Raw genomic sequence first — 21,468 nt, forward strand, 5'->3', positions numbered from 1 at the left:
AAGGCAAAACTTTTGTATTCCATAGACGATGTTGTTAACAACAGGCCGTAACGACGCCTAAGGGCGCGCTATCAGCTTCCCAGTGGAGCGTGCGATGTGCCTGTTCAGATGACGTCAAAATCCAAGCGGGATGCCATAAATAAACTACAATAATCACACTAACACCCAGCCAACGCAATTATTCGCATGCAGGCAAAGCTTTTAGAAATACAACGCTCGTTTGGACAATTTAATACTACTTATTGACAAACAAGCTGCCAACATGTAATACCTTGGAAAATGCCGTTTAATACTTTTTAATAGCCTTCATTTCGCTAAATTGATTCATCAACTTTTAATACTTGTTAAGACCCCGCGGACGTCCCGTTTAAGGTTATTCTACACCACGACGTTTCAGTAAGAAATAATATAAAAATGTAATGTCATAATGATATTGGCACATACACTATATCCTTATTATACATCATAATGTAACAATTTAAAATGTCGTCAGTGCGTAAAGCTGATGATACCAATGCACTTAAAGTCAGTAATTAAAATGCAGTAGCCTACTTTTACTGATCTTATTTTTGCAAGGCTATTGGAACTTTAAGGGTATTTAAAAAACCTATTCCACCATGCATTATGTAAAAGGTTTTCACACAAAAAATGGACATGTTTCTGGTTTGACCATTAACACAAACAGGGAGAAGATACAAGTTGTTTATGCTTGTTTTATTTATTTATGCCTTTGAGACATTACAAAAAAACAGAGGTTTTCCAGCACAGCATGTGATGGTCTTGCATCGCAGCTCTAATGGTACTGTCTTCCCAGGGAGGACACCACCACGGACAGGAACTTCTGGAAAGCTGCCTGCACCTCACCAGTGAAGGTGTTTCCGAACCGACCAGCAACCACGATGGTCAGGCAGTCGGCCAGGAGCTGCAACACAGCAAATATCAGGACAAAATCAGCCACATGAAAAGTTGGTCATCTCTGAATATGAATAATTAAATTAGTTGCACAACGGTACCTGGAAGTTGTCGGGGTCCACATGCAGTTTCTCGGAGTGCAGCACGCTCAGTTCGGCGTAGGTGTTCTTGATGTCGTCCATGTTCTTCACAGCCCGGTCTAGACCGTGGAGGATGGTTGTTCCGTGTTTGGAAACCATGGCATTTTCAGCAATCGCAGCGGCGTTGTAGAGGTTTCCAAACTTGCCGAAATACCTCTGAGTCCAGGGGTAGACGACCAGACACCTGGGTACAAATAAAAAAACAGATTAATTATTTTGTGCATTTCTTTTACGTGAAATAATAGCCTACCAATAAATAAATAAATAAATGTGACTGACCTGGCAAGGGTTGCAGGGCCCACCACATCATACTCAAGCTTTGAGAAGATGTCCTTGATGGTGGCGCGCTCGAAGTCTGTCCATTCGACCATTTTGTCGGCTTTAGATTTGATTCACAAGTCGTGTGCTGGTCTGTAGCAGATGCAACTTTTAAAAGAACCGTTTCACTCCTCCCAAAATGTGCGATTTGAATCCAATTCAATCATTGGATAGAATTAGAGAGTGGGTTGGCCAAGTATTACGCTTTTGCCAAATTGATAAGGAAAGGACACATCTGCAATACTTAGATTGTGTCCGAAACCGAGGATATTAAAATGTTGGCGGTTGTTTATCTGTTTATATCAAGATATGGGCCTAGATCACACAAAAGAAAACATAAATTGCTTAAGTGCGGTCAAAAGAACACGATAGTCTGTATGAAAAACGAATAGCCTAACTGCTTATGGGTGTCCAGTTTCTTAAATGATCATTTCTCAGGAGAATAACCAATTCGACATAACGGTCGTTTCATTGTTATACATTAATTTATCTGCAAGAAATACGTTTAAGAAAAAGTAAATGATGTGTTTTTTATTATATGATGATCCATATCACCGAGAAAGTATAAATCCGGGGCGCTCAGACGCACACACGCTCTGACCGCTGCATAACTCCATTTCATGCAACTATTTGCTCATGTGGTGTAAAACCAATTTGCATTATCCCCACTGACACATGCACTCGTTCGAGCTCAATTTAACCTACATTGATCAGACTGTACTATGATTGCTGCAATTGATTTCAAATTGACACTATATCACCATTCACGAATTTGAAAGAAATGTCCTGCTGTAGCCTATTTATGGCACTTTAAATGATATGGATATGGATTCAAATCATGAGATAAATATGAGGATGTAAGTCATTAAACTTAGCTTCACATTTCCAGCTTTTACAGTAAAGTGATGTAGCCAAACATTAATGCATTTATAACCATATATATCATACATTCTTTTCAAAATATGCTAATGAAGAATTTGTACTTTTAAATTAGAGAAATGTTAAAGCTGACATAATTAAAAGTTAATAATTAAAATAATAATTACGTTATAGACTAACTGACTAGGGGAGCCCTGACAGATATGGGAGGGGATCCTCTGGCCGCTTGCTCATTTCCATCCGGACATTTTTCAACGTGACACAAACAAACGCAGCAGGACGTGCGGTAGGGAGAACAACAGTGTCAGACCTTCAAGTTAATTCCAGTTAAAGTATTATTTGTTCAAGTATTCATGTATGGCAGACATTAATGCACCTGCAACCAGCTAACCGTTACTGCTCGGTCTAGGGTTACAGCTTGCATTCTCTCAGCTAACGTGAAGTTAGCTAGAATGCTAGCACTATGTTCAACCCATTAGCCGGTTTACCAGATGACCCACAATCCATGTACAGTCAGTCACAAAACAGCGTGTACAAATCTGGCGACAGAACCAGCCCTATTAGCGTCATACTGGTAAGCTCTGGCAGCAGAGGGAACAAACTACTTTTTCGATATCCCTTCCAAAGAGTGGCTGAATGTCCGTCATCTCTGACAGGTAGGTGTAGCACAAGCTAGGTTAACATTAACCAGGATTCCTTAGTTCATCTCCTAAATACTTTATTTAAGAAATAAACTCTGCTTGAGGTCTCACTTTCACATAATGACACATTTAAAAAGCATTGTCAACGTTACAATTTCCCCCCAACATAAAATCAGCCTTGCAACATATTTTATCTGTAATGCTAACACTAAGAAAAGTGTGACTGTAATTTATTTCAGGAAGGGATGTCATGGCCCGCAATGACAACTTTGTCTGTTATGCATTTGTTGTTGTACTTTTTTGTGCTTAGTAAACTGTAATTTACCTATTTGCTCCAATTGAGTGTCATTTTGTAGTACTTGTTAGTTTGCCCACACCCTGATGAGTCTGAGATCTGACTTTTATGTGAAACTTTCATATCAAAGCTTTCACGGCAACATATGGAAACCTTGGGGTAGTTCCTAAATGATTACGTAAATACTGGAAAACTGCTTAAGCAAAGAACCCAAGTGGTCACACATAACAACAGAAAGAAAGACTCAACCAAGAACTATAGCTTTGTTATTTAAACATCTTGTTTTTAGGGCTCTATAGAACTATAGCATTGTTATTTAATCTCCACCCATGTATTTCTAATTGGCTTTAATAATCTTGTGAACTAATATAATATAATTTATTTCCACAAGCAAAACAGCGAAGTCCATATGCTCTGAACACAACCGGGGAAGGTCTTGATGATCAGGATGGTGATTCAAGGTATTTTATCGGTCTTCATTTAATATTACAGGTCTTTTTTTAATGCATTATTAAGAACATGACTGTAGGTGGACACAAAACCCATTCGAAGATCCACATTCACACCAAATGTCATTAGTTCTTTCCTCCATTTTGCATTGGATCTTATTTTATATGTTCAAGAAAGTTGTCATAGTTTTCAAGAGGAATTAAGGCCTTGCAGCCCCATAATCATTTACATGTATGGAATTGAGTTTCATAAAGCTTTTTTAATAAAAAAAAAGCTTTATGGCTGGTACTGCAAAATATGCTCACAATATTTCTAAATGTCCGTTGAAATGTTTCATATCACCAGCTGCGGTTTAAATAGGCTCACTTATCTGTACTGGTAATAAACACAAGCCTGTAAACCTTCACTTAAGATGAATAAAGAAACTAATACAGTGTATTGATGAATCCAATTGTATTCATCTTATCCATTTTTTATTTGTGAAATAAAAGATAAAGGGTTGACTTTTTTTATCCACTGAGGAAAAGAAGAGGACAACTCAAGTCAGGTTGATCCATGTTCAGATCAGTCGACAGCTAAGTCATGTATTCCACTGTGGTTAATGTTAAGAAGGAAATTATAAAGTGAAAACAAATTAAAGTTATGAGATTAAATTATTTAAAGTATGCAAAGGACTCTGTTATATAGCCACAATTAGACGATGAACATTTAAGTGTTAAAACTGAATAATTTGACATAACAGAAAAGAGTGAGAGAAGAGTGAGATATGGTTAAATATTTCCCGCAGTGTGTTGGACACCAGCTGGCTGTGTTACACATATAGAAATATAAGATTCAGGTTAGGTGTTAGACTTGTCCTCTGAGCTTTTCACGATTCACGGCTGTGCTTTTAGTACTGACGGTTTTATTCAGCATTTAGTTTTCGTCATGCTTTTACTTAATGGATGGTAATGCTGGCCCCTCATTGGTTGGCAGAAGTTACTTTGGTCACAGGGTGTTAGAAGCAGATAATTACAATTATGCTTTATTAATTCAGCTCACTGACCATGACGAGATAAAACGGTCCGACATTTTCTTTCTTGGGCTCAGTTTTCCCTAATGAAGAACAGGTTTTATACGAGTTACATTTACAAAATATTTGACCTTAATGACCTTGAGTGAGTATTATACTCAATCGATTCAAGGGTCATAATAGGTAAATAATTTATACTGGGAGGAGAAAATTAAAGTAGCACAAACAAATCTTATAAACTTATTTGACTTTAAATTATTATTAGCAGCCATTTGGAACCAGAGTTAAGCTGATACAGTAGATTTATGAACACATTATGTTAGACCCGGCCGTATCAGTTTAAAGTCATACACTAGCAGCTTTACAAAGACCAGTATAAGTGGTGTTCATTATATATGTGGCTGGTTATAAGTCACTGCTTGCGCTAGTTTATCTTTCTGAGGAATGTTTACAGTTTGGGTGTCTTCATGAACATTTTTATTTGGCTTTAAAGATCACTTATCTATTAAAAGGATAGTTGGATATTCTAAAGTGGGGGTTGTATGAGCTACTTTTCTATTAGTCAGTGTATATCGTCAGTAGATGGCGGTTGGCCGGCCCCCAGTTTGGAGAAACCAGCTCGTAAGCAATGCGTTAAACTGCTGTGGACTTGCAGCATATTTAAGCCACGTAAAAACTCAGTTTGAAAAGATGCTTTTTAAGAAATATTGCCACACTTTACCTTACCATCAGACGGAAAACTGAAGCCACTATCTATGCTCTCCCCTAGCCGCCTCCTTCATTGGAAAAAGTATTTAAAACTATTTTACCTTTCAGATCACAGACATTTTTTAGTCTACAGATGCCTTCATTGGTTTGTGTTATTGTGTGACATGAGGTGACTACATTTTTTGTAACACCAAAGTCAAAATAACAGAAACAACCAATAGAAGCAGCAGCAGAGAAATACTCAATCAATGTCCGAGCAAAGTTAACATCATTCTCTTAGATAATCAGCACTACCGTAAACCACATAATTAAAAAAACATTTATTTAATATATACATTCCTTTGCTTTCTGGCCCTAACTCCTGCCTGTTTCTCTAAACTGTGGACTGACCGCCATCTACTGCAGGTGTATGGATATGTGTCTCACACAGCTACACTCCAAAATCTCCAAATAATCCCTTTATCTGACTTGTTTCAACATGAATCAAATAAGGTTCGGTCAGGGTAAACTGGTGTTTGCTCGAATGAAGAAAAAGACCAGCCTTTTCCCATCACAGTGTCACATGTTTGTTCGGGTTGTTTTGATGTCCATTTTATGCATTCAGCCCAACTGTGTGTTGCATTTTCCCTTTTGTTTGCTTTTTTTCTTCTTTTTGATGGCCCAATTCCCATTTCAGAGAACAATCTCCACTAACTGACGAACAGTTCGTAGCAGGGTAAGACCAAATCATTCTAAACCAATTTCCTTCGCTTAGATCACCCCTGTCTTTTTTTTTATCCCCTTCTTTCCTTTTTGTGTCCTGTACGGATCCCCAACCCTGATCTAAGTCAAATCCTTGTGATGTATTCGTAGCAGATCCAGTGAATCAGAGCCTTGATTAATTCAGAATTGCATTTGTTCTCCTCTTTTATCACCAAAAAATAAAGAAATCCGATAGTTAAACGGTATAATTAACCTTTTAATTCACATTGATTACATTTCCTGTAGTTTGAAGACTCATTACCAAACACAATATAAATCAAATGCAATACAGCCGCTGCTACACAATCTTTTTCAATTGTGTTGCTGAGGTAAGTCTTTTATGTGTTTAATTGTTCTTGAAGTTAACGCCTTGATTTTTGTCCCTTTTGATTTCAGCATGAGTAACTTAAGTCAAACCAGCATGTGTCTTTCACATTCTTCTTTCATACAGCGACTTCATTGTTTCTGCAAGGTGGCCTCTTCCTCTTTCCTCCTCTCCAGTAGCACCACAAGATATTTCATTTCTACTGTCATTGATCAATTACATTACAGGCATCTGATAAACGCAGCCCGTCTTATAGACAGGATCGTGAAAACATTTAAACCAACAGTTAATTTAGACTTTCTTACGTATCTCAGCTGTTCCTGTGCTTTGACCCCTGATCCCACTGTTTCTAATTGAGTCTTTTCTTCCTTCTTTAAGGTTCTCCGACATCATCCTCGCCACCATCCTGGCCACCAAATCTGATATAAGTGGTAAGAAGTTCGAACTGAAGATAGACAATGTTCGATTCGTGGGTCACCCTACGCTCCTTCAGCACCCTCCCATCATTCAGGTAAGGAACACAATGTGTCTCAATAAAGTTATTCTGGATTTAAACTTTTAGTGTAAACAAATAATCAAACCAATCTTAAATAAGGCAATCATCATTCATTATTAAATACATTCTGAAAGATAGCAACTTTGTTAGCCTGTTCTTTGGTACATGATAGTGTCTGTATATGTTTGCCTCTGCGCTGATCAGCAATCCTATATCCTCCCATCTTTATTAGACACTAAGGATTTACAATATCAATAAAAAGAGCCATTTTAAATTCTCTTAATATTATTACTGTAATATGTATCTTGCCTTCGGTCTTGATGGCAATTTCCATTATCAACGAGCCTCAACATATGCAAGCTTTAAACTTTGGCATGATGGTCTGAACATTAGCAGCTCCCCCTGTTGGCACTTCTCTGTGACAATGAAAACAACAACAATGTGAAAAACAATGCACTACAAATAACATATTCTATTAACAACTGCCTCTCTGAAAATAACTGGAACAACTTGCATTACACTGAATTTAAATCCAACTACACCTCCCGTTCTTGACTTATCAGAATGAGTCATTTCAGGCTCAATTCAAAGTAAACATTTCACGTTTTTAAAAAGGTTGTTTTGTTGCAGAGATCTGGTCTGTCGTGGTATAACATTTGTTTGTGCACATTTTATTTTTGATATATTTGTGAACGTAACTGTTTTTTTAAACTAAGTTGATATGTATACATTTTGATGCTGTAGAGAAGTTCACTTTACATTGTTTATGTAAATAGTTTATTTCAAGCATCTTGTGAAAAAAATGCCTTTCTGTCCAAAGGTTTCGAAGACAGATCCTTCCCCTAAGAGAGAATTGCCTACGATGATCTTGTTTAACGTGGTCTTTGCACTGAGGGTAGGTAAAAAACATCATTTAGATTTGAAATATTAATCGTTGAGCCGTCTGCTCTAGATTTGAAATAAACTGTGCATAAATGTTAATATTCACAATACAGATCTAATATATACATTTTTAATGAATGCACAATGAAGTTGGCTGGCTGAGGGTGGGAGACCAATATGATTGTTAATCTACGTGTGCTGTGGATGGGAGGGGTGGGATTGATAATATTCCTGTTACTCTATCTATCTGAGAGAGCATGGGAGCTCAGAGGGAAGGGGCCGATGGGGGCTTAATCACGCTGTCCAACACGACGTGCTCCTCCCATGCTGAGTCACTGTACCCAGAAAGACAGTACAGCTGAGCTGAGAGGGGGCGAAAAGTGCTTAGTCATGTTTAGTCAATGCCATCTACCGAGCTACTGTGGTAGTTACCCTGGATATCAGCTGTTAGGGAGTGTATTTGTGTTTTTTGATCAAATATATATTCATCATGGGGGGATCATTTTTGTGTATACATTTGCAAAATATGTAACCATTTACAATTCAATGGATTGACAATGTAATTAAGTATACCCATTTAATTATTTGTATTGTTCATTCCTGAAGATAGCCCTTTTTATTTTTAGATGTACTGCAATTCATATCAAATGATGGCAAAGAGACATTTTTAGTCACTTAGCACTCCTTTTATACATTTTGTCCATCCTCATTTACATACCTGAACCAAATATTATAATGACTTCTTAGTACAACACAACCTCCAGACTTCTGAACTACCAAAGACATGAGGCAGTAGCTTTTTAGACAGTCTGAAGAATATATGTATAAATGTATCATATGATTAGAATTTTGCCTTTCATTCATATATTTAAATTGTTCTCTTAGTGTGTTACCAGCTAAGATCTTTACGCCACATACAAAAGTAATTTAAATATTAGGGATTATACATGTTTGACAGTTTATTCAAATCGATTTACAATAAGTGACCAAGTTACCAATAATGACTAATTAAATAACATAAACCCATGACTGTTAATTGATGATGGGGTGTTATTTATGATTTGATCTTATACCGATAAAATGACATAATATATACACAACATATGTAAACAAAAAAATGTTTATACCCAACAAACCGAGGTTCAAAATGAAGGACATCATAGGTTGTTATTATTAAGTTGTAAAGGTATGACATGTCTTTGCTCTCTGTCTTTGCTCTCTGCAGGCGAACGCGGACCCGTCCGTCATCAGCTGCATGCACAACCTGTCGCGCCGCATCGCCATCGCCCTGCAGCACGAGGAGCGCCGCTGCCAGTACCTGACCAGGGAGGCCAAACTGATGCTGGCCGTCCAGGACGAGATCACCACCATGACTGAGAGTGAGGTCCACACGTCACACCCCTCACTGCTGACAGAGATATAGCTCGTCACATGATTTACACTTTGATTATGTTCGGGCTGCCAATTCAATGTCAGACAATAGTGAAACATTGAAAAGTCCAAGGTGATCTTTATAAATGTATTAATATCATATAAAATAGAGAAAAGACAGACATCTCTATAATTGAGTTTGTTTTGCATAAAAATGACTTGAAAAATGAATTGATTGTCAGAAAAAGTTGCAGATAGTTTTTGGTTCTCTGGAATTCAGATTGCAGATCAAGCTAATGTACTATGGTTAAGATTAGAAAATGTATTTTGACAATGTTCTCTGTCTTTCTGGAATTAGCAGAAGCAAGCCCCCAGTCCCCTTTCAGGCAAATTCTTCCCAAATGTAAACTAGCCAGAGACCTGAAGGAGGCTTATGACAGGTGTGTGCATTATGTTCTTCTTATCATGCAGATTGTATGTATATGGCTCATACGTAACATTCTAATACTCATGTTCTTGCAGCCTCTGTACAACAGGTGTGGTGCGTCTGCACATTAACAACTGGCTGGAGGTGAGCTTCTGTTTACCACATAAGATCCACAGGATTGGCGGCAACCACATCCCCCCCGAGGCCTTAGAGCGCAGCCTTAAGGCTATAAGGTTTGTGTGTTCCTTTAATGTGCAGACTGAAAGGTTTCTACCCTCTCCTATGTGGGTTAAAACCTTTCAAATATCACTTTTGGCAACACTTCAATCATCATTGTGAAACTGAAAAATGGCCTATCATAAATAAACACAAATACCTCACCCAAAGTCCCCCTTCTCAAAGCATACACACATGTTAGTTAGGTTAATACCCAAAAGGCCTTTTCTTTTTTAAACTATTTCAAACAATTGCCACATTTGTATTCACTATATAAAACATTTATAAACTTTACTTTTAATTGCAAATATAGGTTCCTTCTTTTCTGCCCTCAAAAAAGCAACCATTGCAAGAAGAGAAAATGTGTGGTCCCCGAAAGCAGCAGCTTATTCATTGTTAATTTCACAAGGCCAGTCATGCAAAGCTTCAAAATGAGTTTGTTATCGTCAGTTTAGAAAACTCATGACTCTATCTCACTGACTACATAAAGCCAGTCAGCATGTATGACATATACATGACTACCAAGTAGCCTAGGATTCTAACAATCCCCTTTCATCTGTGTTGTTTGAATAGACTATGCAGTGTAAATATATATATATACAAATGTTTTTAGTCACAGACGGCCCACAAAATGTTGTCTTGCAAGAAGTTGCAGTTCCTAAAAACTGAGAGTATAATCCCCCATCAGTGTGTAATGTGTAAGGGGGATTGTTTTCTCTAAAGGCCGATTAAAGGCTAAGTTTTATGAGTGACTTACTATTCAAAGCATCCAAAATAAACGTCATGTTTTCTTTGGAACATACTGCCCCCTATTGATACTTCATCATACTACATCAGAGTTGTGATCTTTTATTTCTACCTTTTGACACTTTTGAAAATGGTGCTGTGCTGAAATATGATTTAATTTTCACTGAATCCGACACTCTGTTGTTCTGTGGACTGGCTCTAAAGCTGATCCCCTCTGGCTTCTATTGAAGACCCAGTCTTGGCCTCTAAAGAAAAGGTCTGTTGATACATCACATGTGCTCTGCTCCCTCAGGCCCTACCATGCCCTGCTGCTGCTGGAGAGTGAGAAGGCGCTGCTGAACCAGCTTCCTCTGGACTGCTCGCCTGCGATGGTGCGCCTCATCAAAACCTGCTCAGCGGTGAAGAACCTGCAGCAGCTGGCACAGGATGCTGACCTGGCCTTACTGCAGGTGGAGAACAGTAGCACTGCCTGCATCACCACTGCACTCTACAACACAAGATGTCTTTTTCTGATCTCACAGGGCATAAAATACGATTGACCTTCTACTAATTAAAACAATGTGTATAACCATTTAAATACAACCCACACAAGGTGTACTTAAAGGTATACATGTTGTGTTTCATGTAGGAGAATCAAAGGTGATGATGAAATAGGATGTATGTACCACAGTTTTTTTAAAGGTCAACACTGGAGCGATGTCATACTGCGTATCTGAGAAATTAAAATATGAACCAGTCAAAGTTGTTTACCCAGAAAGGTGTTAAAGGTGTCTTACTGCCATCTAGTGGACAATATGTGTACACTCAAAGACAATCTAAAACCACCAGTATAAGAAGTGCTTATATCTTCCTTCTTCATTTGTTTTTCATTTGCAAACCATATTTTTGTTTATTGTCTGATTTTGCATTGCTAATAATATTTGCAAATGAATTTCCCTCAGATCTTTCAAATTGCTGCTCACTTGGTTTATTGGGGCAAAGCGATCATCATCTACCCGCTGTGTGAGAACAACGTCTACATGCTGTCTCCTCACGCCAACATCAGCCTGTGAGTGTTCGATGATTACTGTTGATCTAATAATAATATAGTTAATAATAATAATAATTGCTGAGCACTCACCTGTGCCATCGTCTCCTACATAGGTACAAAAACGAATCTAATCTTTATTTTTCGTTGATTCAGATTTGTACTTGCACCTTAAGATTTGTTATGAAATTACTGGATTAGGCCATTGGCAGAACATGTCATTTTCTTCTATACACACAATATCTAAATTCAAATAGCCTTTTCTTTTACACCATTGTTGAAAAAGCTACTTTAATGGGAAATCTTGCTGTTAATGTATCGTAATGTCGGCCTTCTCTCTCTGGATAGATACTCATCATTGGCTGAGCAGTTTGCTCAGCAGTTTCCTGGTCATGATCTGCCCTCGATGTTAGCCAAGTTTTCTCTGCCTGTCTCTCTGGCCGAGTTCAGAAATCCCCTGGAAGCTCCCGCACAGGAGGTAGGACTATCGTACAATAACAAATACAAAGCCAACATCCCCACGCCTTCACACAGTAATAAACATCAAGCCCTACAAAAACAAATAGTATTTAATGAATACATTTTTAAAAGTCTGACAGTCCCCCAGTCTTCTTTTAAAGAGCTGAACAATATAAACATAATTAGAAAATAACTGTAATGTTTCCATTTTTAAAAACATTAACATATTTAGATTGAAGAATAGTAGTCAGACATTGTGAACATAATCAAAATATTTTTTTTATAACAAAATAGAAGTACAATGAAAGCATCCCGGTAAACATCTAGTATATAAAGGGCTTTTTCTGTAAAGGTATACGCTGCGTTGTAAGAGCAGAGCCATCTGCTGTTCTCCGACCCGTGTTGTTTTGGCATAGCTGCTTGAGCGTCGGCGCTGAATAATAAATGGAAAAGGGACATCAGCTCCAACGTCTGCAGCCTCTATTTTTCCCAAGAACAAGATCAGAGCCAGGGCGCTTTATTTTGGCTCTATTTTTGAGCTAGTGTGATACCAGTGGCGGATTTAAAATATTTGACCTGGTTAGGGACATCAGTCTGCTCAGCTTCACTTGTTCTGTGTTTCTCCTCCTCCAGGCCCAGCTCATCCAGATGGTGGTGTGGATGCTTCAGCGCCGCCTCCTCATCCAGCTGCACACCTACGTCTGCCTGTTGGTTCCTCCCAGCGAAGATGAGCCTGGCTGGAAGGATGAAGATCTTCCACTGGCTTCCCGAGTAGGGGGCCGCAGCCTCAGCACCCCGAGCGCCCTCAGCTTCGGTTCCCCTAGTATGTCGCCACTCAGCCCCCTCCTGACTAACCCTTAGTGCTATGACAAGGCAATAGATAATCAATGATTGTCTGTGTGCTTCCTCTTCATAGCCAGCAGTGATGACATGACCCTCACCAGTCCCAGTATGGACAACTCCAGTGCAGAGCTGCTGCCCGGGGGGGGCTCTCCGCTCAACAAGAGGATGACGGAGACGCTGCTCGCCAGCCTGTCGGAGCACGAGAGGCAGGTTATCCTAAACATCCCTGCTGCACAAAATCCAGAGGATCTGAGGATGTTTGCGAGGTATTTAGACCCAAGCCAAAGCATATTTTGTGTTTTTTTTATCAGTGCATTAAACTCTTCTCAGCTCTATGCTTAGATTAAAGACACTCCACAGTGTTTGGCCTGTCTGAGACAAAGATTGACAGACTTCAATTCATTAATATTGAACAGTCTGACACCGATTGCGACCAAGGTTTTATTCAACCAATCTCAAACATTGTGAATAAACGCACACAATCGCAGCTGTTGTCCCATCTTAAAGGTCCCAAACAGATGGGATACGTTTTAGTGGGGATTAAGTGAGAGAATAAGAAGTTGTATTAATTGCATTCAAAGAATATTAGAACATTTAATTGGAAATGATCAGCTGGGTAGTTAAGATCAGTTGCCAGCTGTAGGTTCTGTCCATGTTTAAAACAGGAAATGTCTAGAGGAGTAAAGAAACATGTTGGATGTACCCAGTTGATGATTCAATCAAACTGTTCTGCCTGTTATGTTGACTGTTTCCAGGCTGCTGCACTATTTCCGGGGACATCACCACCTGGAAGAGATCATGTACAACGAGAACATGAGGCGCTCGCAGCTCAAGACCATGTTTGACAAGTTCCGCAGTGTCCTTGTGGTGACCAACCATGAAGATCCCATTATTTCAATCTTTCAGTGCCCCATGGAGTAATGGCTCGGGGACAGTGTGCAGAAGATGTCTGTTTGTGAGCCTGATGTGCCCTGATTGTTGAATGAATTATCGCAGATTTACATAACTGTTTTTTCCCTTATGAGCCAAATGTTTGTTTACTATATTAAATTATTTTGTACATAACAGATATGCCTCAACTCAGATTATTTTTGCATAGCTGTTTAACCCCTGCATGTCCCAGATGTGTTAGATAATCTGTGCCGACCACAGAGCGGCACACTGCATAATGATCATTCCAGACCTCCTGCTCCCCCTACTCAGCAATCCCAGAGGTGAGGAGAAAAAAAAGCAGGAAAGCGAAGACTCTAAACATCAGATTGTTTCTGCTTTGAGAGAAACAGAGCACTCCAAACATCTGTGAAATCACTGAGAAGAGAATTTCCAAAGTATGAATGTTTATTAAAAACATTGATGGAGCACCAAAGAAGACTCATTAATAAGTAAATATAGGTTAAGATTTACAAAAATAAACGTTCGTACATTTTATGCCCATTTGAATTTGTTCAGTCAACCAGTCATGGAGGTTGTTTTACCATCTTGACTTTCTTGTTTAGTTGTTATACCGCCTATGTGGTGAAGTCCACAAAGGTAACAGATGGCAGAGTAGTCACGTCTTTTTGACATTGTGCTGTCCTGTGTGAGACTGCACTTCTGAGGGAACCAAATTGCTCGTTACATTTCCAGACACTGACTGCCTTTCTGCTTCTTTATTCACTACGCTAACACACGGGTGCCCACGGAGATAAAAACGCCAGGGCTTCTTGGCCCATTCCCCATGGGACTCAATTCCAATGCGTGGTGCTGATACTATGTCATTGGGTTCTGCTGGATTTATGTTGGGGTCCTTCTCCAGCCAAACCTCTGGGTCTGCAGCTAGGTTTCGACGGTCGAAACAGCGGGGTATATTTAGAGCCTGGCACAGCTTGGAGGGACCGTTGCAGAGCTCTTTGTCCTTCAGTAGTCGGGCTCCCTCTCTGCGTCTGGCTGCCCTCAGCTGCCTCATGGCGGGCTGACCCTGCAGGGGCTCCAGGGAGCGCAGCAGCACGGCAGCACCCTCCCCTGGTAATACAGCACACAATATGCATCCGTCAGCAAGGCTCCACCCTGTCTCCTTCCTTTTGCCCTTTATGCATTGGCGATCAAAAACACTGATGTATTTGTTTAATGTCAGATTAATGATAAATATTTGGAGGTAGGCTTATTGTGTATGCACTAGTAGGCTAAATGGCATATGCTTTTACCTTCACTAGACACGTTCATACAGAGGTATATGCCATAGATTAGATAGACATAGATCGTGCCAGGCTTCATGAACATGGCTGTGTTCCTCTCGGTGCGTTTGCCTCCTGCTGAGTGTGAAGCTTTATCCTCCCCTCCAAGGTACGCTTCAGTTTCCACTATTCTCCCCCTCAGCTCAGAGCCATCTGCACACCTGCGGACCAACACCTGCAGGGAACAGGAACGAGACGGATTAGATGTTATTAAAATGAGTCACTTGGATGATTAGTCAGCCTACAGAAGATTAATTGTCAACAATTATGATAGTTATAATACATTGAATTTGAGTAGCGCCTTTTAAAACATATTACAAAACTCACCTATTCAATCTGGCTTTTAATGTGTGATTGTTGTTGTATTGCTTGATTTTAATGTGACCTTAACTATATTTATTTGTTCTTTTTTTTCACTATCTCTGTAAAGCGAGTACCTGCTTACAAATGAAATCTATTATTATTACAGTTAAACAGAAAACACATTAGAAAAGTAAGAAAAAACGTATATTAATTAGAAATTTAAATTATACAACAAGAAAATAGCTGTATTATAGTTCAAAACATATAAAACAACTCATGTATTAGAGGGCATATAAAAATAGTTATTTTAAAGACGTTTAAATGAGGACAAAGATGAGGTTTGTGACAAAGATAAAGCCAAAAATGTAATGCTCCAAGCTTCTCAATTTTTTTATTTTAAGCCTTCTCTGATAGGATAACATATTTTGGTTATGTGTTTTGGGATTTTACAAGGTTTTAGCTGACCCATGGAGTCTATGGCGTAATCAACTGATAAACAATTTAACAGTGACTGACTGAAGACTACACTAACTTAATGAAGCACTTGAAATCAAAAGTAGTTTAAATTGTTAAGAGTTTGAAACGTAGACAAACTGGACATGTGCATGGATAGAGCTTTATATGGCTTTCAGAAATCATCCTTACAAAAACAAACCGTGCAGCATTACCTTGCCAATGAATGCTTTTGCCAAACTAATGCATGATTGTTTGAAAAAATCCTCTTCCAGTCTTTGATGCAGGTCATTATTGGTGAAGTAGTGGCTGTGCTGCGCCTCACAATTTTGAGCATTTTCAAGAGTTTCACAAGGATTGTTCTTCAGTTTAGCAGGTGAGACATTCAGAGTTAAATCCGTCCGGTTTTTATGCTTAATTATTGCTGCTACTGCATCTGTCACGGGCAGCATCTTTCTTTTTCTACCTGCCATTACAAAACGTTACCTCTAAACCCTTAAAACAAATATATCCCCTCTACGACCCTCTTGCAGTCTCTTTGTATTGTCAGCAACACTTTTATACAGTATTTAAAGTTAATATTTCACAAGTAATGTTAGTCCTGAAGTAGATTAATGCTATTGCTAACCTACAGGAAGTAAACGGTTGTTTTGATCCTCTTAAAGGCACCGCGCACACTTTCGGCCTAGCAACTAGTGATTTTGTGTCAATTTCGTGTTTCCTCTTCAGGTATCTTTCCACCCTGCTAGGAGTAAGAACCAACATTTAACTTTGTTTAAAAAAAAATTACTTTGCCAATCAGCATTATCTTTCCTGTTACAAAAGACAGACATAGAACCCACCAACACTGACCTTTTTCCTGCTGCTGTCTTATCTTTTCAGCCTCATTTGAAAACACTCCACACTAATAAGAAGTTATAAATAGAGCTGGTGTTCTCTTGCCTGCCTGTGCCCAGGAAGTGGATGGCGCCAGTTTGGCTCCAGGCGCTGTGGTCCATGTGGCTTTCTGGAGGACTAACAGTGTGTGACATGGTGCTATGCCACAGACTACAACTTTATCAGGAGACTACAAGTTTGCTTTGTTGTTTTTCTCAAGCACTGCACTGACACTATTGCTCAAGACTGCATGCATTGAATAGAATAAGAGTAGACATGTAGGCCAGTAGATAGATAGATGCTAAATGCAGTGGGGGAGAGTAAATACATCATGACGTTTTTTTAAGGTGCATTGCAAACAGGTAACATCAAACTAATGGGAGCTCGGTTAAACTATTCGGTAACACTTTATATTAAGGTAGCCTACACAAATTCACCATCGTTAATTAACAAGCATGTTCAATATATCAAGGTGTTTGACAGAAAGCCATATTCATACCACCACCATCCTTGAAAAACACAATTTCTCGAGCTTTGACAATTTTAAGTATTTTAAAAGTATGTGCTTTGTTTATAAATGTTCAAATGGACACAGTCTTGGTGCTTTGACTGGAATCATTCTTCTGTCCTCCCTCAGCTGGGTTGGTTCTTTACTGCTGCAGCTTATTGTTCATCTCTTCAACAACAATCTTTTCTCAAAGAAGTCTGTTTTTGGACTTGATTCATTAAAAACTAAGCTCACAAAAGAGTCACTGACTACAGCAAGTATTATTTGCCTTAGTGTCAAATAAATGTTCACCTCACGTATCTTTCTCTTTTCCGCTTGTTACAGTAATACCGCAAATGTAATGCAATTTATTTATAAAATGTTTGCCAATAAAAGTATTACATTTATTATATCACAGATTTTGATTAATTAATAATGAATAATTTGAAAGAAAAAAAGAAAGAAAAATACTTAGCAATATTATTTAAAAATAAAGGTTCTATAATAACTGCCCCCTCAAAGGCCTCTCCCCTCCAGACCGTCAGATGTTTGAAAAGGTGCCAAATAATGCAGCATGCTGGTGAAGTGGCGTGTGTGTGTGTGTGTGTGTGTGTGTGTGTGTGTGTGTGTGTGTGTGTGTGTGTGTGTGTGTGTGTGTGTGTGTGTGTGTGTGATTCCTGGCAGGAGTTGTTGACTTTGTGATGGCTGGTGGACCAGTGAAGGCCATTGTTGGCTTTGACTGTGTTTCTACTGCCTGTAAGCAGTGATGCTGAAGTGTGGGCCGGGAAGCTTTCATTGTTGCTGCCACTGATAATCTTAGGAGCCACAGCTTGGCAGTAGCGTTAGATTCTGGATCACTTTCAACTCCAGCAGTCACAGCAGTGATCATGACGCTGAGCAGGGACGCAGAGACTTGTTGTGTGTGCAGATGGACAAGCATAATGCAGGCAGACTGAACATATATTACTCCACCATGAGTCATCAAATACCCACAAGGAGACTCAGAAAAACAAAAAAAGAGACACAAAATTACATTTAAGAGACACCATCGAACAGAAAAGAAGGAAGCGACAAAAAGGCTAAAAAAAAACAGCAAAGAGAGCATAAACACTTTGAAGTCTGAGTGTCTTGCTCCTGTAGGAGAGGTGCTGGGACCTGTGGCATGTAGATCAGCAGATGTAAATGTTCTCATTATTCACCCATAATTATCAGCAGTGAAATGGTTCAAGTTCAAACTTTTCATAAATCTATAAATATAAATGTATGTATTTTATATAGTTATCCGTGACAGACTGGCATTGCTATCTTTGGTTTATATCTGGCTGTATGAACATATCACATCAAACCCATGACTGATACGGAGTGACAAAAATATTGTGTCTATTTTGATCCGCCATGTTTACGACATCTTAAGTCTGGATGCCAGCACCATCAGTGCACCACTCAAAATGCTTTCACTGAGTAAATTGGCACAAAACATATCAATATTATATATTTATTTTTTAAAGATTTACTTTCACCTTTCTTGATTAATTATTCTCTAATCACCCATTTCAAAATACAAACTAGATGACAAACTGTACCTTCCTACTGTAATACCTTGGTTGTCTTCAAGCAGTGAGCTGTACTGCAATAATAACTGTGGGAGACTTATGTGACATCTCTTTATTATGAGTCATGATTTTAAAAAAGGACATCTCTTATGTTATTTGTTGTAAATAAACACAGTAAACTATTAGCGGAATGTGTCATAGCTTTTGAGCTGCTGAGATTATCCCTTGTTTAATACAGAGTTTAAATTTGTATTGCTTAATGCTAACATGACATTGATGTATTTATAACACATTTTAGTTTGAGCTATCCTCATTCCATCACAAGGTGTGGCAGTTGAGACCTTTATTGTCACATGGTGGTGTAACTGGTGTTTCAGAGGACTTTTCACCATGAATTTCTACATTCTAATGTTTTTATTTTCTACATTATACATTTTTCTTCCCTTATTATCTCTAATTTATCTTTCTTTTTCTATTAACCTCATGTCTGAAAAAGGCAGGTTGATAAAATGATGCCACCTTAAAAACATACAAACAAAGATCAGTGTTTAGTACAGTACAACACGGTCACTTTTCCGGTAACACCTATAACTGTTATCCTTTTGTGACAAGTTACAGTCTCTCACACAAAAGAGGTTTGTTCCTCACCAAGCTAATGAGTGGCAGAGCCTGGCAGCCAGCTGCATCCTCAGTGTTTGACAGGATTCATTATTAATTGATGACAATAAATGATTCATGAGTCTCTTTTTTTGTTTGCTGCAGAGTGTGGCTGAATTCTCACTGGGAGGGGGAAGCAGGGGGAAGCAGGGGGAAGCAGGGGGATTACTTTATGTGAAACCCAGATCTGACACCTGCACAACAGACACACGGTAATGGAGGAAACAGATATTGCTCCACATCTGGGATTGCATGCCAACATATATATAAACACAGGATAGGGATATAATACCATGCATGCATGTACTGTATACTGTCAGTCTATGTTTACCTTCTCTTTGTCTAGACCACATGTATAGTTTTGTTCTGCATTATCAGTTGACTTAGGAATGGGGTTCACAGAGTTTAGTCAGCAGAGACACACTGGAGAAACAGAAACAGCTCCATACTTTTTTTTTAAACTTTCAACTTCGTAGTGATTTTATATAGTTGCAAAACATAACAAAGAGTCAGTTTTAGTTTCAGTAGATCATTCTGCCTTCCATCTGTTGGTTTTATTGATTGAACCTGCTCTATAATCTCCAGTCCTCTGAGCTTTCTTAGGCCCCGTCCACACGGAGACGAAACGGAGACGAAAACGAAAACGAACCGAAGCCGCTTTCAAAAAAGTCTTCTGTCCAGACAGAATCGGCTCAAGAAACGTGTCTGTCTACACGAAAACCCTCAAAAACCCTGGAGACGCTGTAGTACATATGCCAGGCCTGTAAGTGGCGCTGTACTTCCGCCACAAAATACACCAAAAGCAGCGAGTAAGAACCCCCGAGCATGGGCATAAGGTATAAACTAACACATAAATGTCCACTTGTTGCTGATGGTTGCACTAACATCTGTATCATGGTCAGTAGCGTCTGGAGCACAAACGCAACCCTGTGATCCGCCATTGTTGTTGTTGTTGGCGAAACGCATCAGCAATGACGCGGGGGTGAGCAGGAGAGGTGGGGAGAGGCGGGGCTATGGCGTCATCGTTTCAGGGAATGATCGTATAGGCAAGGCGTACACACGGAGCCGCAAGCGTTTCGTCCTCAGACCTACCCACTTTGGGAGCCGTTATCAAAGTGTATCGGATTCGGGCTCCGAATCCGCGTTTCCGTTTCGGCCTCGTGTGGACGAACCGTCTATACGATAGGCAAGGCCCCGTCCACACGGAGACGATATCAGTTGTATCCGCTAACGTATAGACGCGTTCGTCCACAGTCGTCCACAGTCTTCCCCGATAACCGCTGCCTTGTCTCAGCCCCCACCTGCGGCTCTCAGAGGGAGCAACCGTTGAGTTGGGGGAGGTAGGCCGGGGTCTCCCTGGTCTTATCACAAAACAAGGGAGTATAAATCAGATCAACATGAGGATGTAGCAAAACACTTTTATGCCCTCTTTGATTTCTTTAACAGCCTCATCTGTTGTGGTATTCAGCAGCGATACAGCGGCTGCCCTTTTGCCAGTAATGATTGATTGAAAACACACGCTGTGCTCTTCAGCTCTACCCTGCTATTGATTGTTTAAACAGCGGTACAAATTCTTAAATTGGCTATGGTTACTTGTGGGTTCAAATATCTGTGCACTAGACATATGAAGTGCCATTGACAAAATATAATATCATTCTTTGTTTTAGAAAAACTCCATAGGCCCCTAAAGGCATCCCAACAAAATACACATACATGTAAACACTATTTGGCTTCTTGTGAATAATCCTTAATTTGGTAAAACCGTGTCAGGAGCAAAAACATCTGTGGTCTTGACCCAGAAATGATGGTCTACCCTCCACTTCTCTGCTTGGTTGAAGGAAGCTGTTAATGGGCCGTCTGACAATGTCCTTTTGCTTATACATTACCCTTGCACTCAACCCTTTTATCTGTGTCTGATTGATGGGGCTTCGGGGGCCCTGAGTGCTCCTACAGGTCCTGTGTCGCTTCCTAATTGCTGCCTTTGCCCAAGCTTCAAGCTTCAAGCTTCTCTATCCCGAGGGAAACTTCACCATTAAT

At 39.5% G+C, this 21,468-nt stretch overlaps 3 protein-coding genes across 5 annotated transcripts; 1 reads left to right on the forward strand and 2 right to left on the reverse strand.

Annotated features, from left to right (window-relative positions):
* Positions 1–695: 695 nt before the first annotated feature.
* Positions 696–1,462, reverse strand: LOC104953099 (hemoglobin subunit beta-C). The gene is made up of 3 exons (XM_010780023.1): positions 1,332–1,462; positions 1,014–1,236; positions 696–922 (listed from the first exon to the last, which is right to left on the reverse strand). The coding sequence occupies exons 1-3, from the start codon at positions 1,421–1,423 to the stop codon at positions 794–796; spliced, it is 444 nt and encodes a 147-aa protein (XP_010778325.1). The 5' UTR covers positions 1,424–1,462; the 3' UTR covers positions 696–793.
* Positions 1,463–2,472: 1,010 nt separating this feature from the next.
* On the forward strand, positions 2,473–13,954 carry nprl3 (NPR3-like, GATOR1 complex subunit). 3 transcript variants are annotated; one of them, XM_010780025.1, is made up of 14 exons: positions 2,473–2,905; positions 3,577–3,646; positions 6,032–6,070; positions 6,800–6,932; positions 7,738–7,812; positions 9,025–9,178; positions 9,532–9,610; positions 9,693–9,830; positions 10,853–11,009; positions 11,502–11,608; positions 11,936–12,065; positions 12,680–12,869; positions 12,963–13,155; positions 13,645–13,954. In XM_010780025.1, the coding sequence occupies exons 1-14, from the start codon at positions 2,713–2,715 to the stop codon at positions 13,808–13,810; spliced, it is 1,824 nt and encodes a 607-aa protein (XP_010778327.1). In that variant the 5' UTR covers positions 2,473–2,712; the 3' UTR covers positions 13,811–13,954. The 3 variants fall into 3 exon arrangements, with proteins under 3 accessions (XP_010778327.1, XP_010778326.1, XP_010778328.1); XM_010780024.1 differs by having other exon boundaries at positions 2,474–2,905; positions 9,529–9,610; XM_010780026.1 differs by lacking the exon at positions 6,032–6,070 and having other exon boundaries at positions 2,474–2,905; positions 9,529–9,610.
* A 259-nt stretch (positions 13,955–14,213) lies between these two features.
* Positions 14,214–16,487, reverse strand: mpg (N-methylpurine DNA glycosylase). The gene is made up of 3 exons (XM_010780027.1): positions 16,074–16,487; positions 15,073–15,277; positions 14,214–14,890 (listed from the first exon to the last, which is right to left on the reverse strand). The coding sequence occupies exons 1-3, from the start codon at positions 16,329–16,331 to the stop codon at positions 14,439–14,441; spliced, it is 915 nt and encodes a 304-aa protein (XP_010778329.1). The 5' UTR covers positions 16,332–16,487; the 3' UTR covers positions 14,214–14,438.
* Between the last annotated feature and the right edge of the window lie 4,981 nt (positions 16,488–21,468).

Source organism: Notothenia coriiceps, unplaced genomic scaffold, assembly GCF_000735185.1.
Source record: "Notothenia coriiceps isolate Sejong01 unplaced genomic scaffold, NC01 NC01_scaffold00021080, whole genome shotgun sequence".
NCBI lineage: Eukaryota > Metazoa > Chordata > Actinopteri > Perciformes > Nototheniidae > Notothenia > Notothenia coriiceps.

What these genes read in the sequence shown, in the direction of transcription:
- LOC104953099 (XM_010780023.1), bottom strand. Translation starts at nt 1,423, where the DNA reads ATGGTCGAATGGACAGACTTCGAGCGCGCCACCATCAAGGACATCTTC. An exon ending in GGCCCTGCAACCCTTGCCAG is followed by an intron (nt 1,237 to 1,331) that starts GTCAGTCACATT and finishes ATTTGTACCCAG; the next exon opens with GTGTCTGGTCGTCTACCCCT. An exon ending in TGGACCCCGACAACTTCCAG is followed by an intron (nt 923 to 1,013) that starts GTACCGTTGTGC and finishes GCTGTGTTGCAG; the next exon opens with CTCCTGGCCGACTGCCTGAC.
- nprl3 (XM_010780024.1), top strand. Translation starts at nt 2,713, where the DNA reads ATGTTCAACCCATTAGCCGGTTTACCAGATGACCCACAATCCATGTAC. An exon ending in CTGAAGGAGGCTTATGACAG is followed by an intron (nt 9,611 to 9,692) that starts GTGTGTGCATTA and finishes ATGTTCTTGCAG; the next exon opens with CCTCTGTACAACAGGTGTGG. An exon ending in TGGAAGCTCCCGCACAGGAG is followed by an intron (nt 12,066 to 12,679) that starts GTAGGACTATCG and finishes CTCCTCCTCCAG; the next exon opens with GCCCAGCTCATCCAGATGGT.
- mpg (XM_010780027.1), bottom strand. Translation starts at nt 16,331, where the DNA reads ATGGCAGGTAGAAAAAGAAAGATGCTGCCCGTGACAGATGCAGTAGCA. An exon ending in CAAAAGCATTCATTGGCAAG is followed by an intron (nt 15,278 to 16,073) that starts GTAATGCTGCAC and finishes TGTTCCCTGCAG; the next exon opens with GTGTTGGTCCGCAGGTGTGC. An exon ending in TATGAACGTGTCTAGTGAAG is followed by an intron (nt 14,891 to 15,072) that starts GTAAAAGCATAT and finishes CTGTATTACCAG; the next exon opens with GGGAGGGTGCTGCCGTGCTG.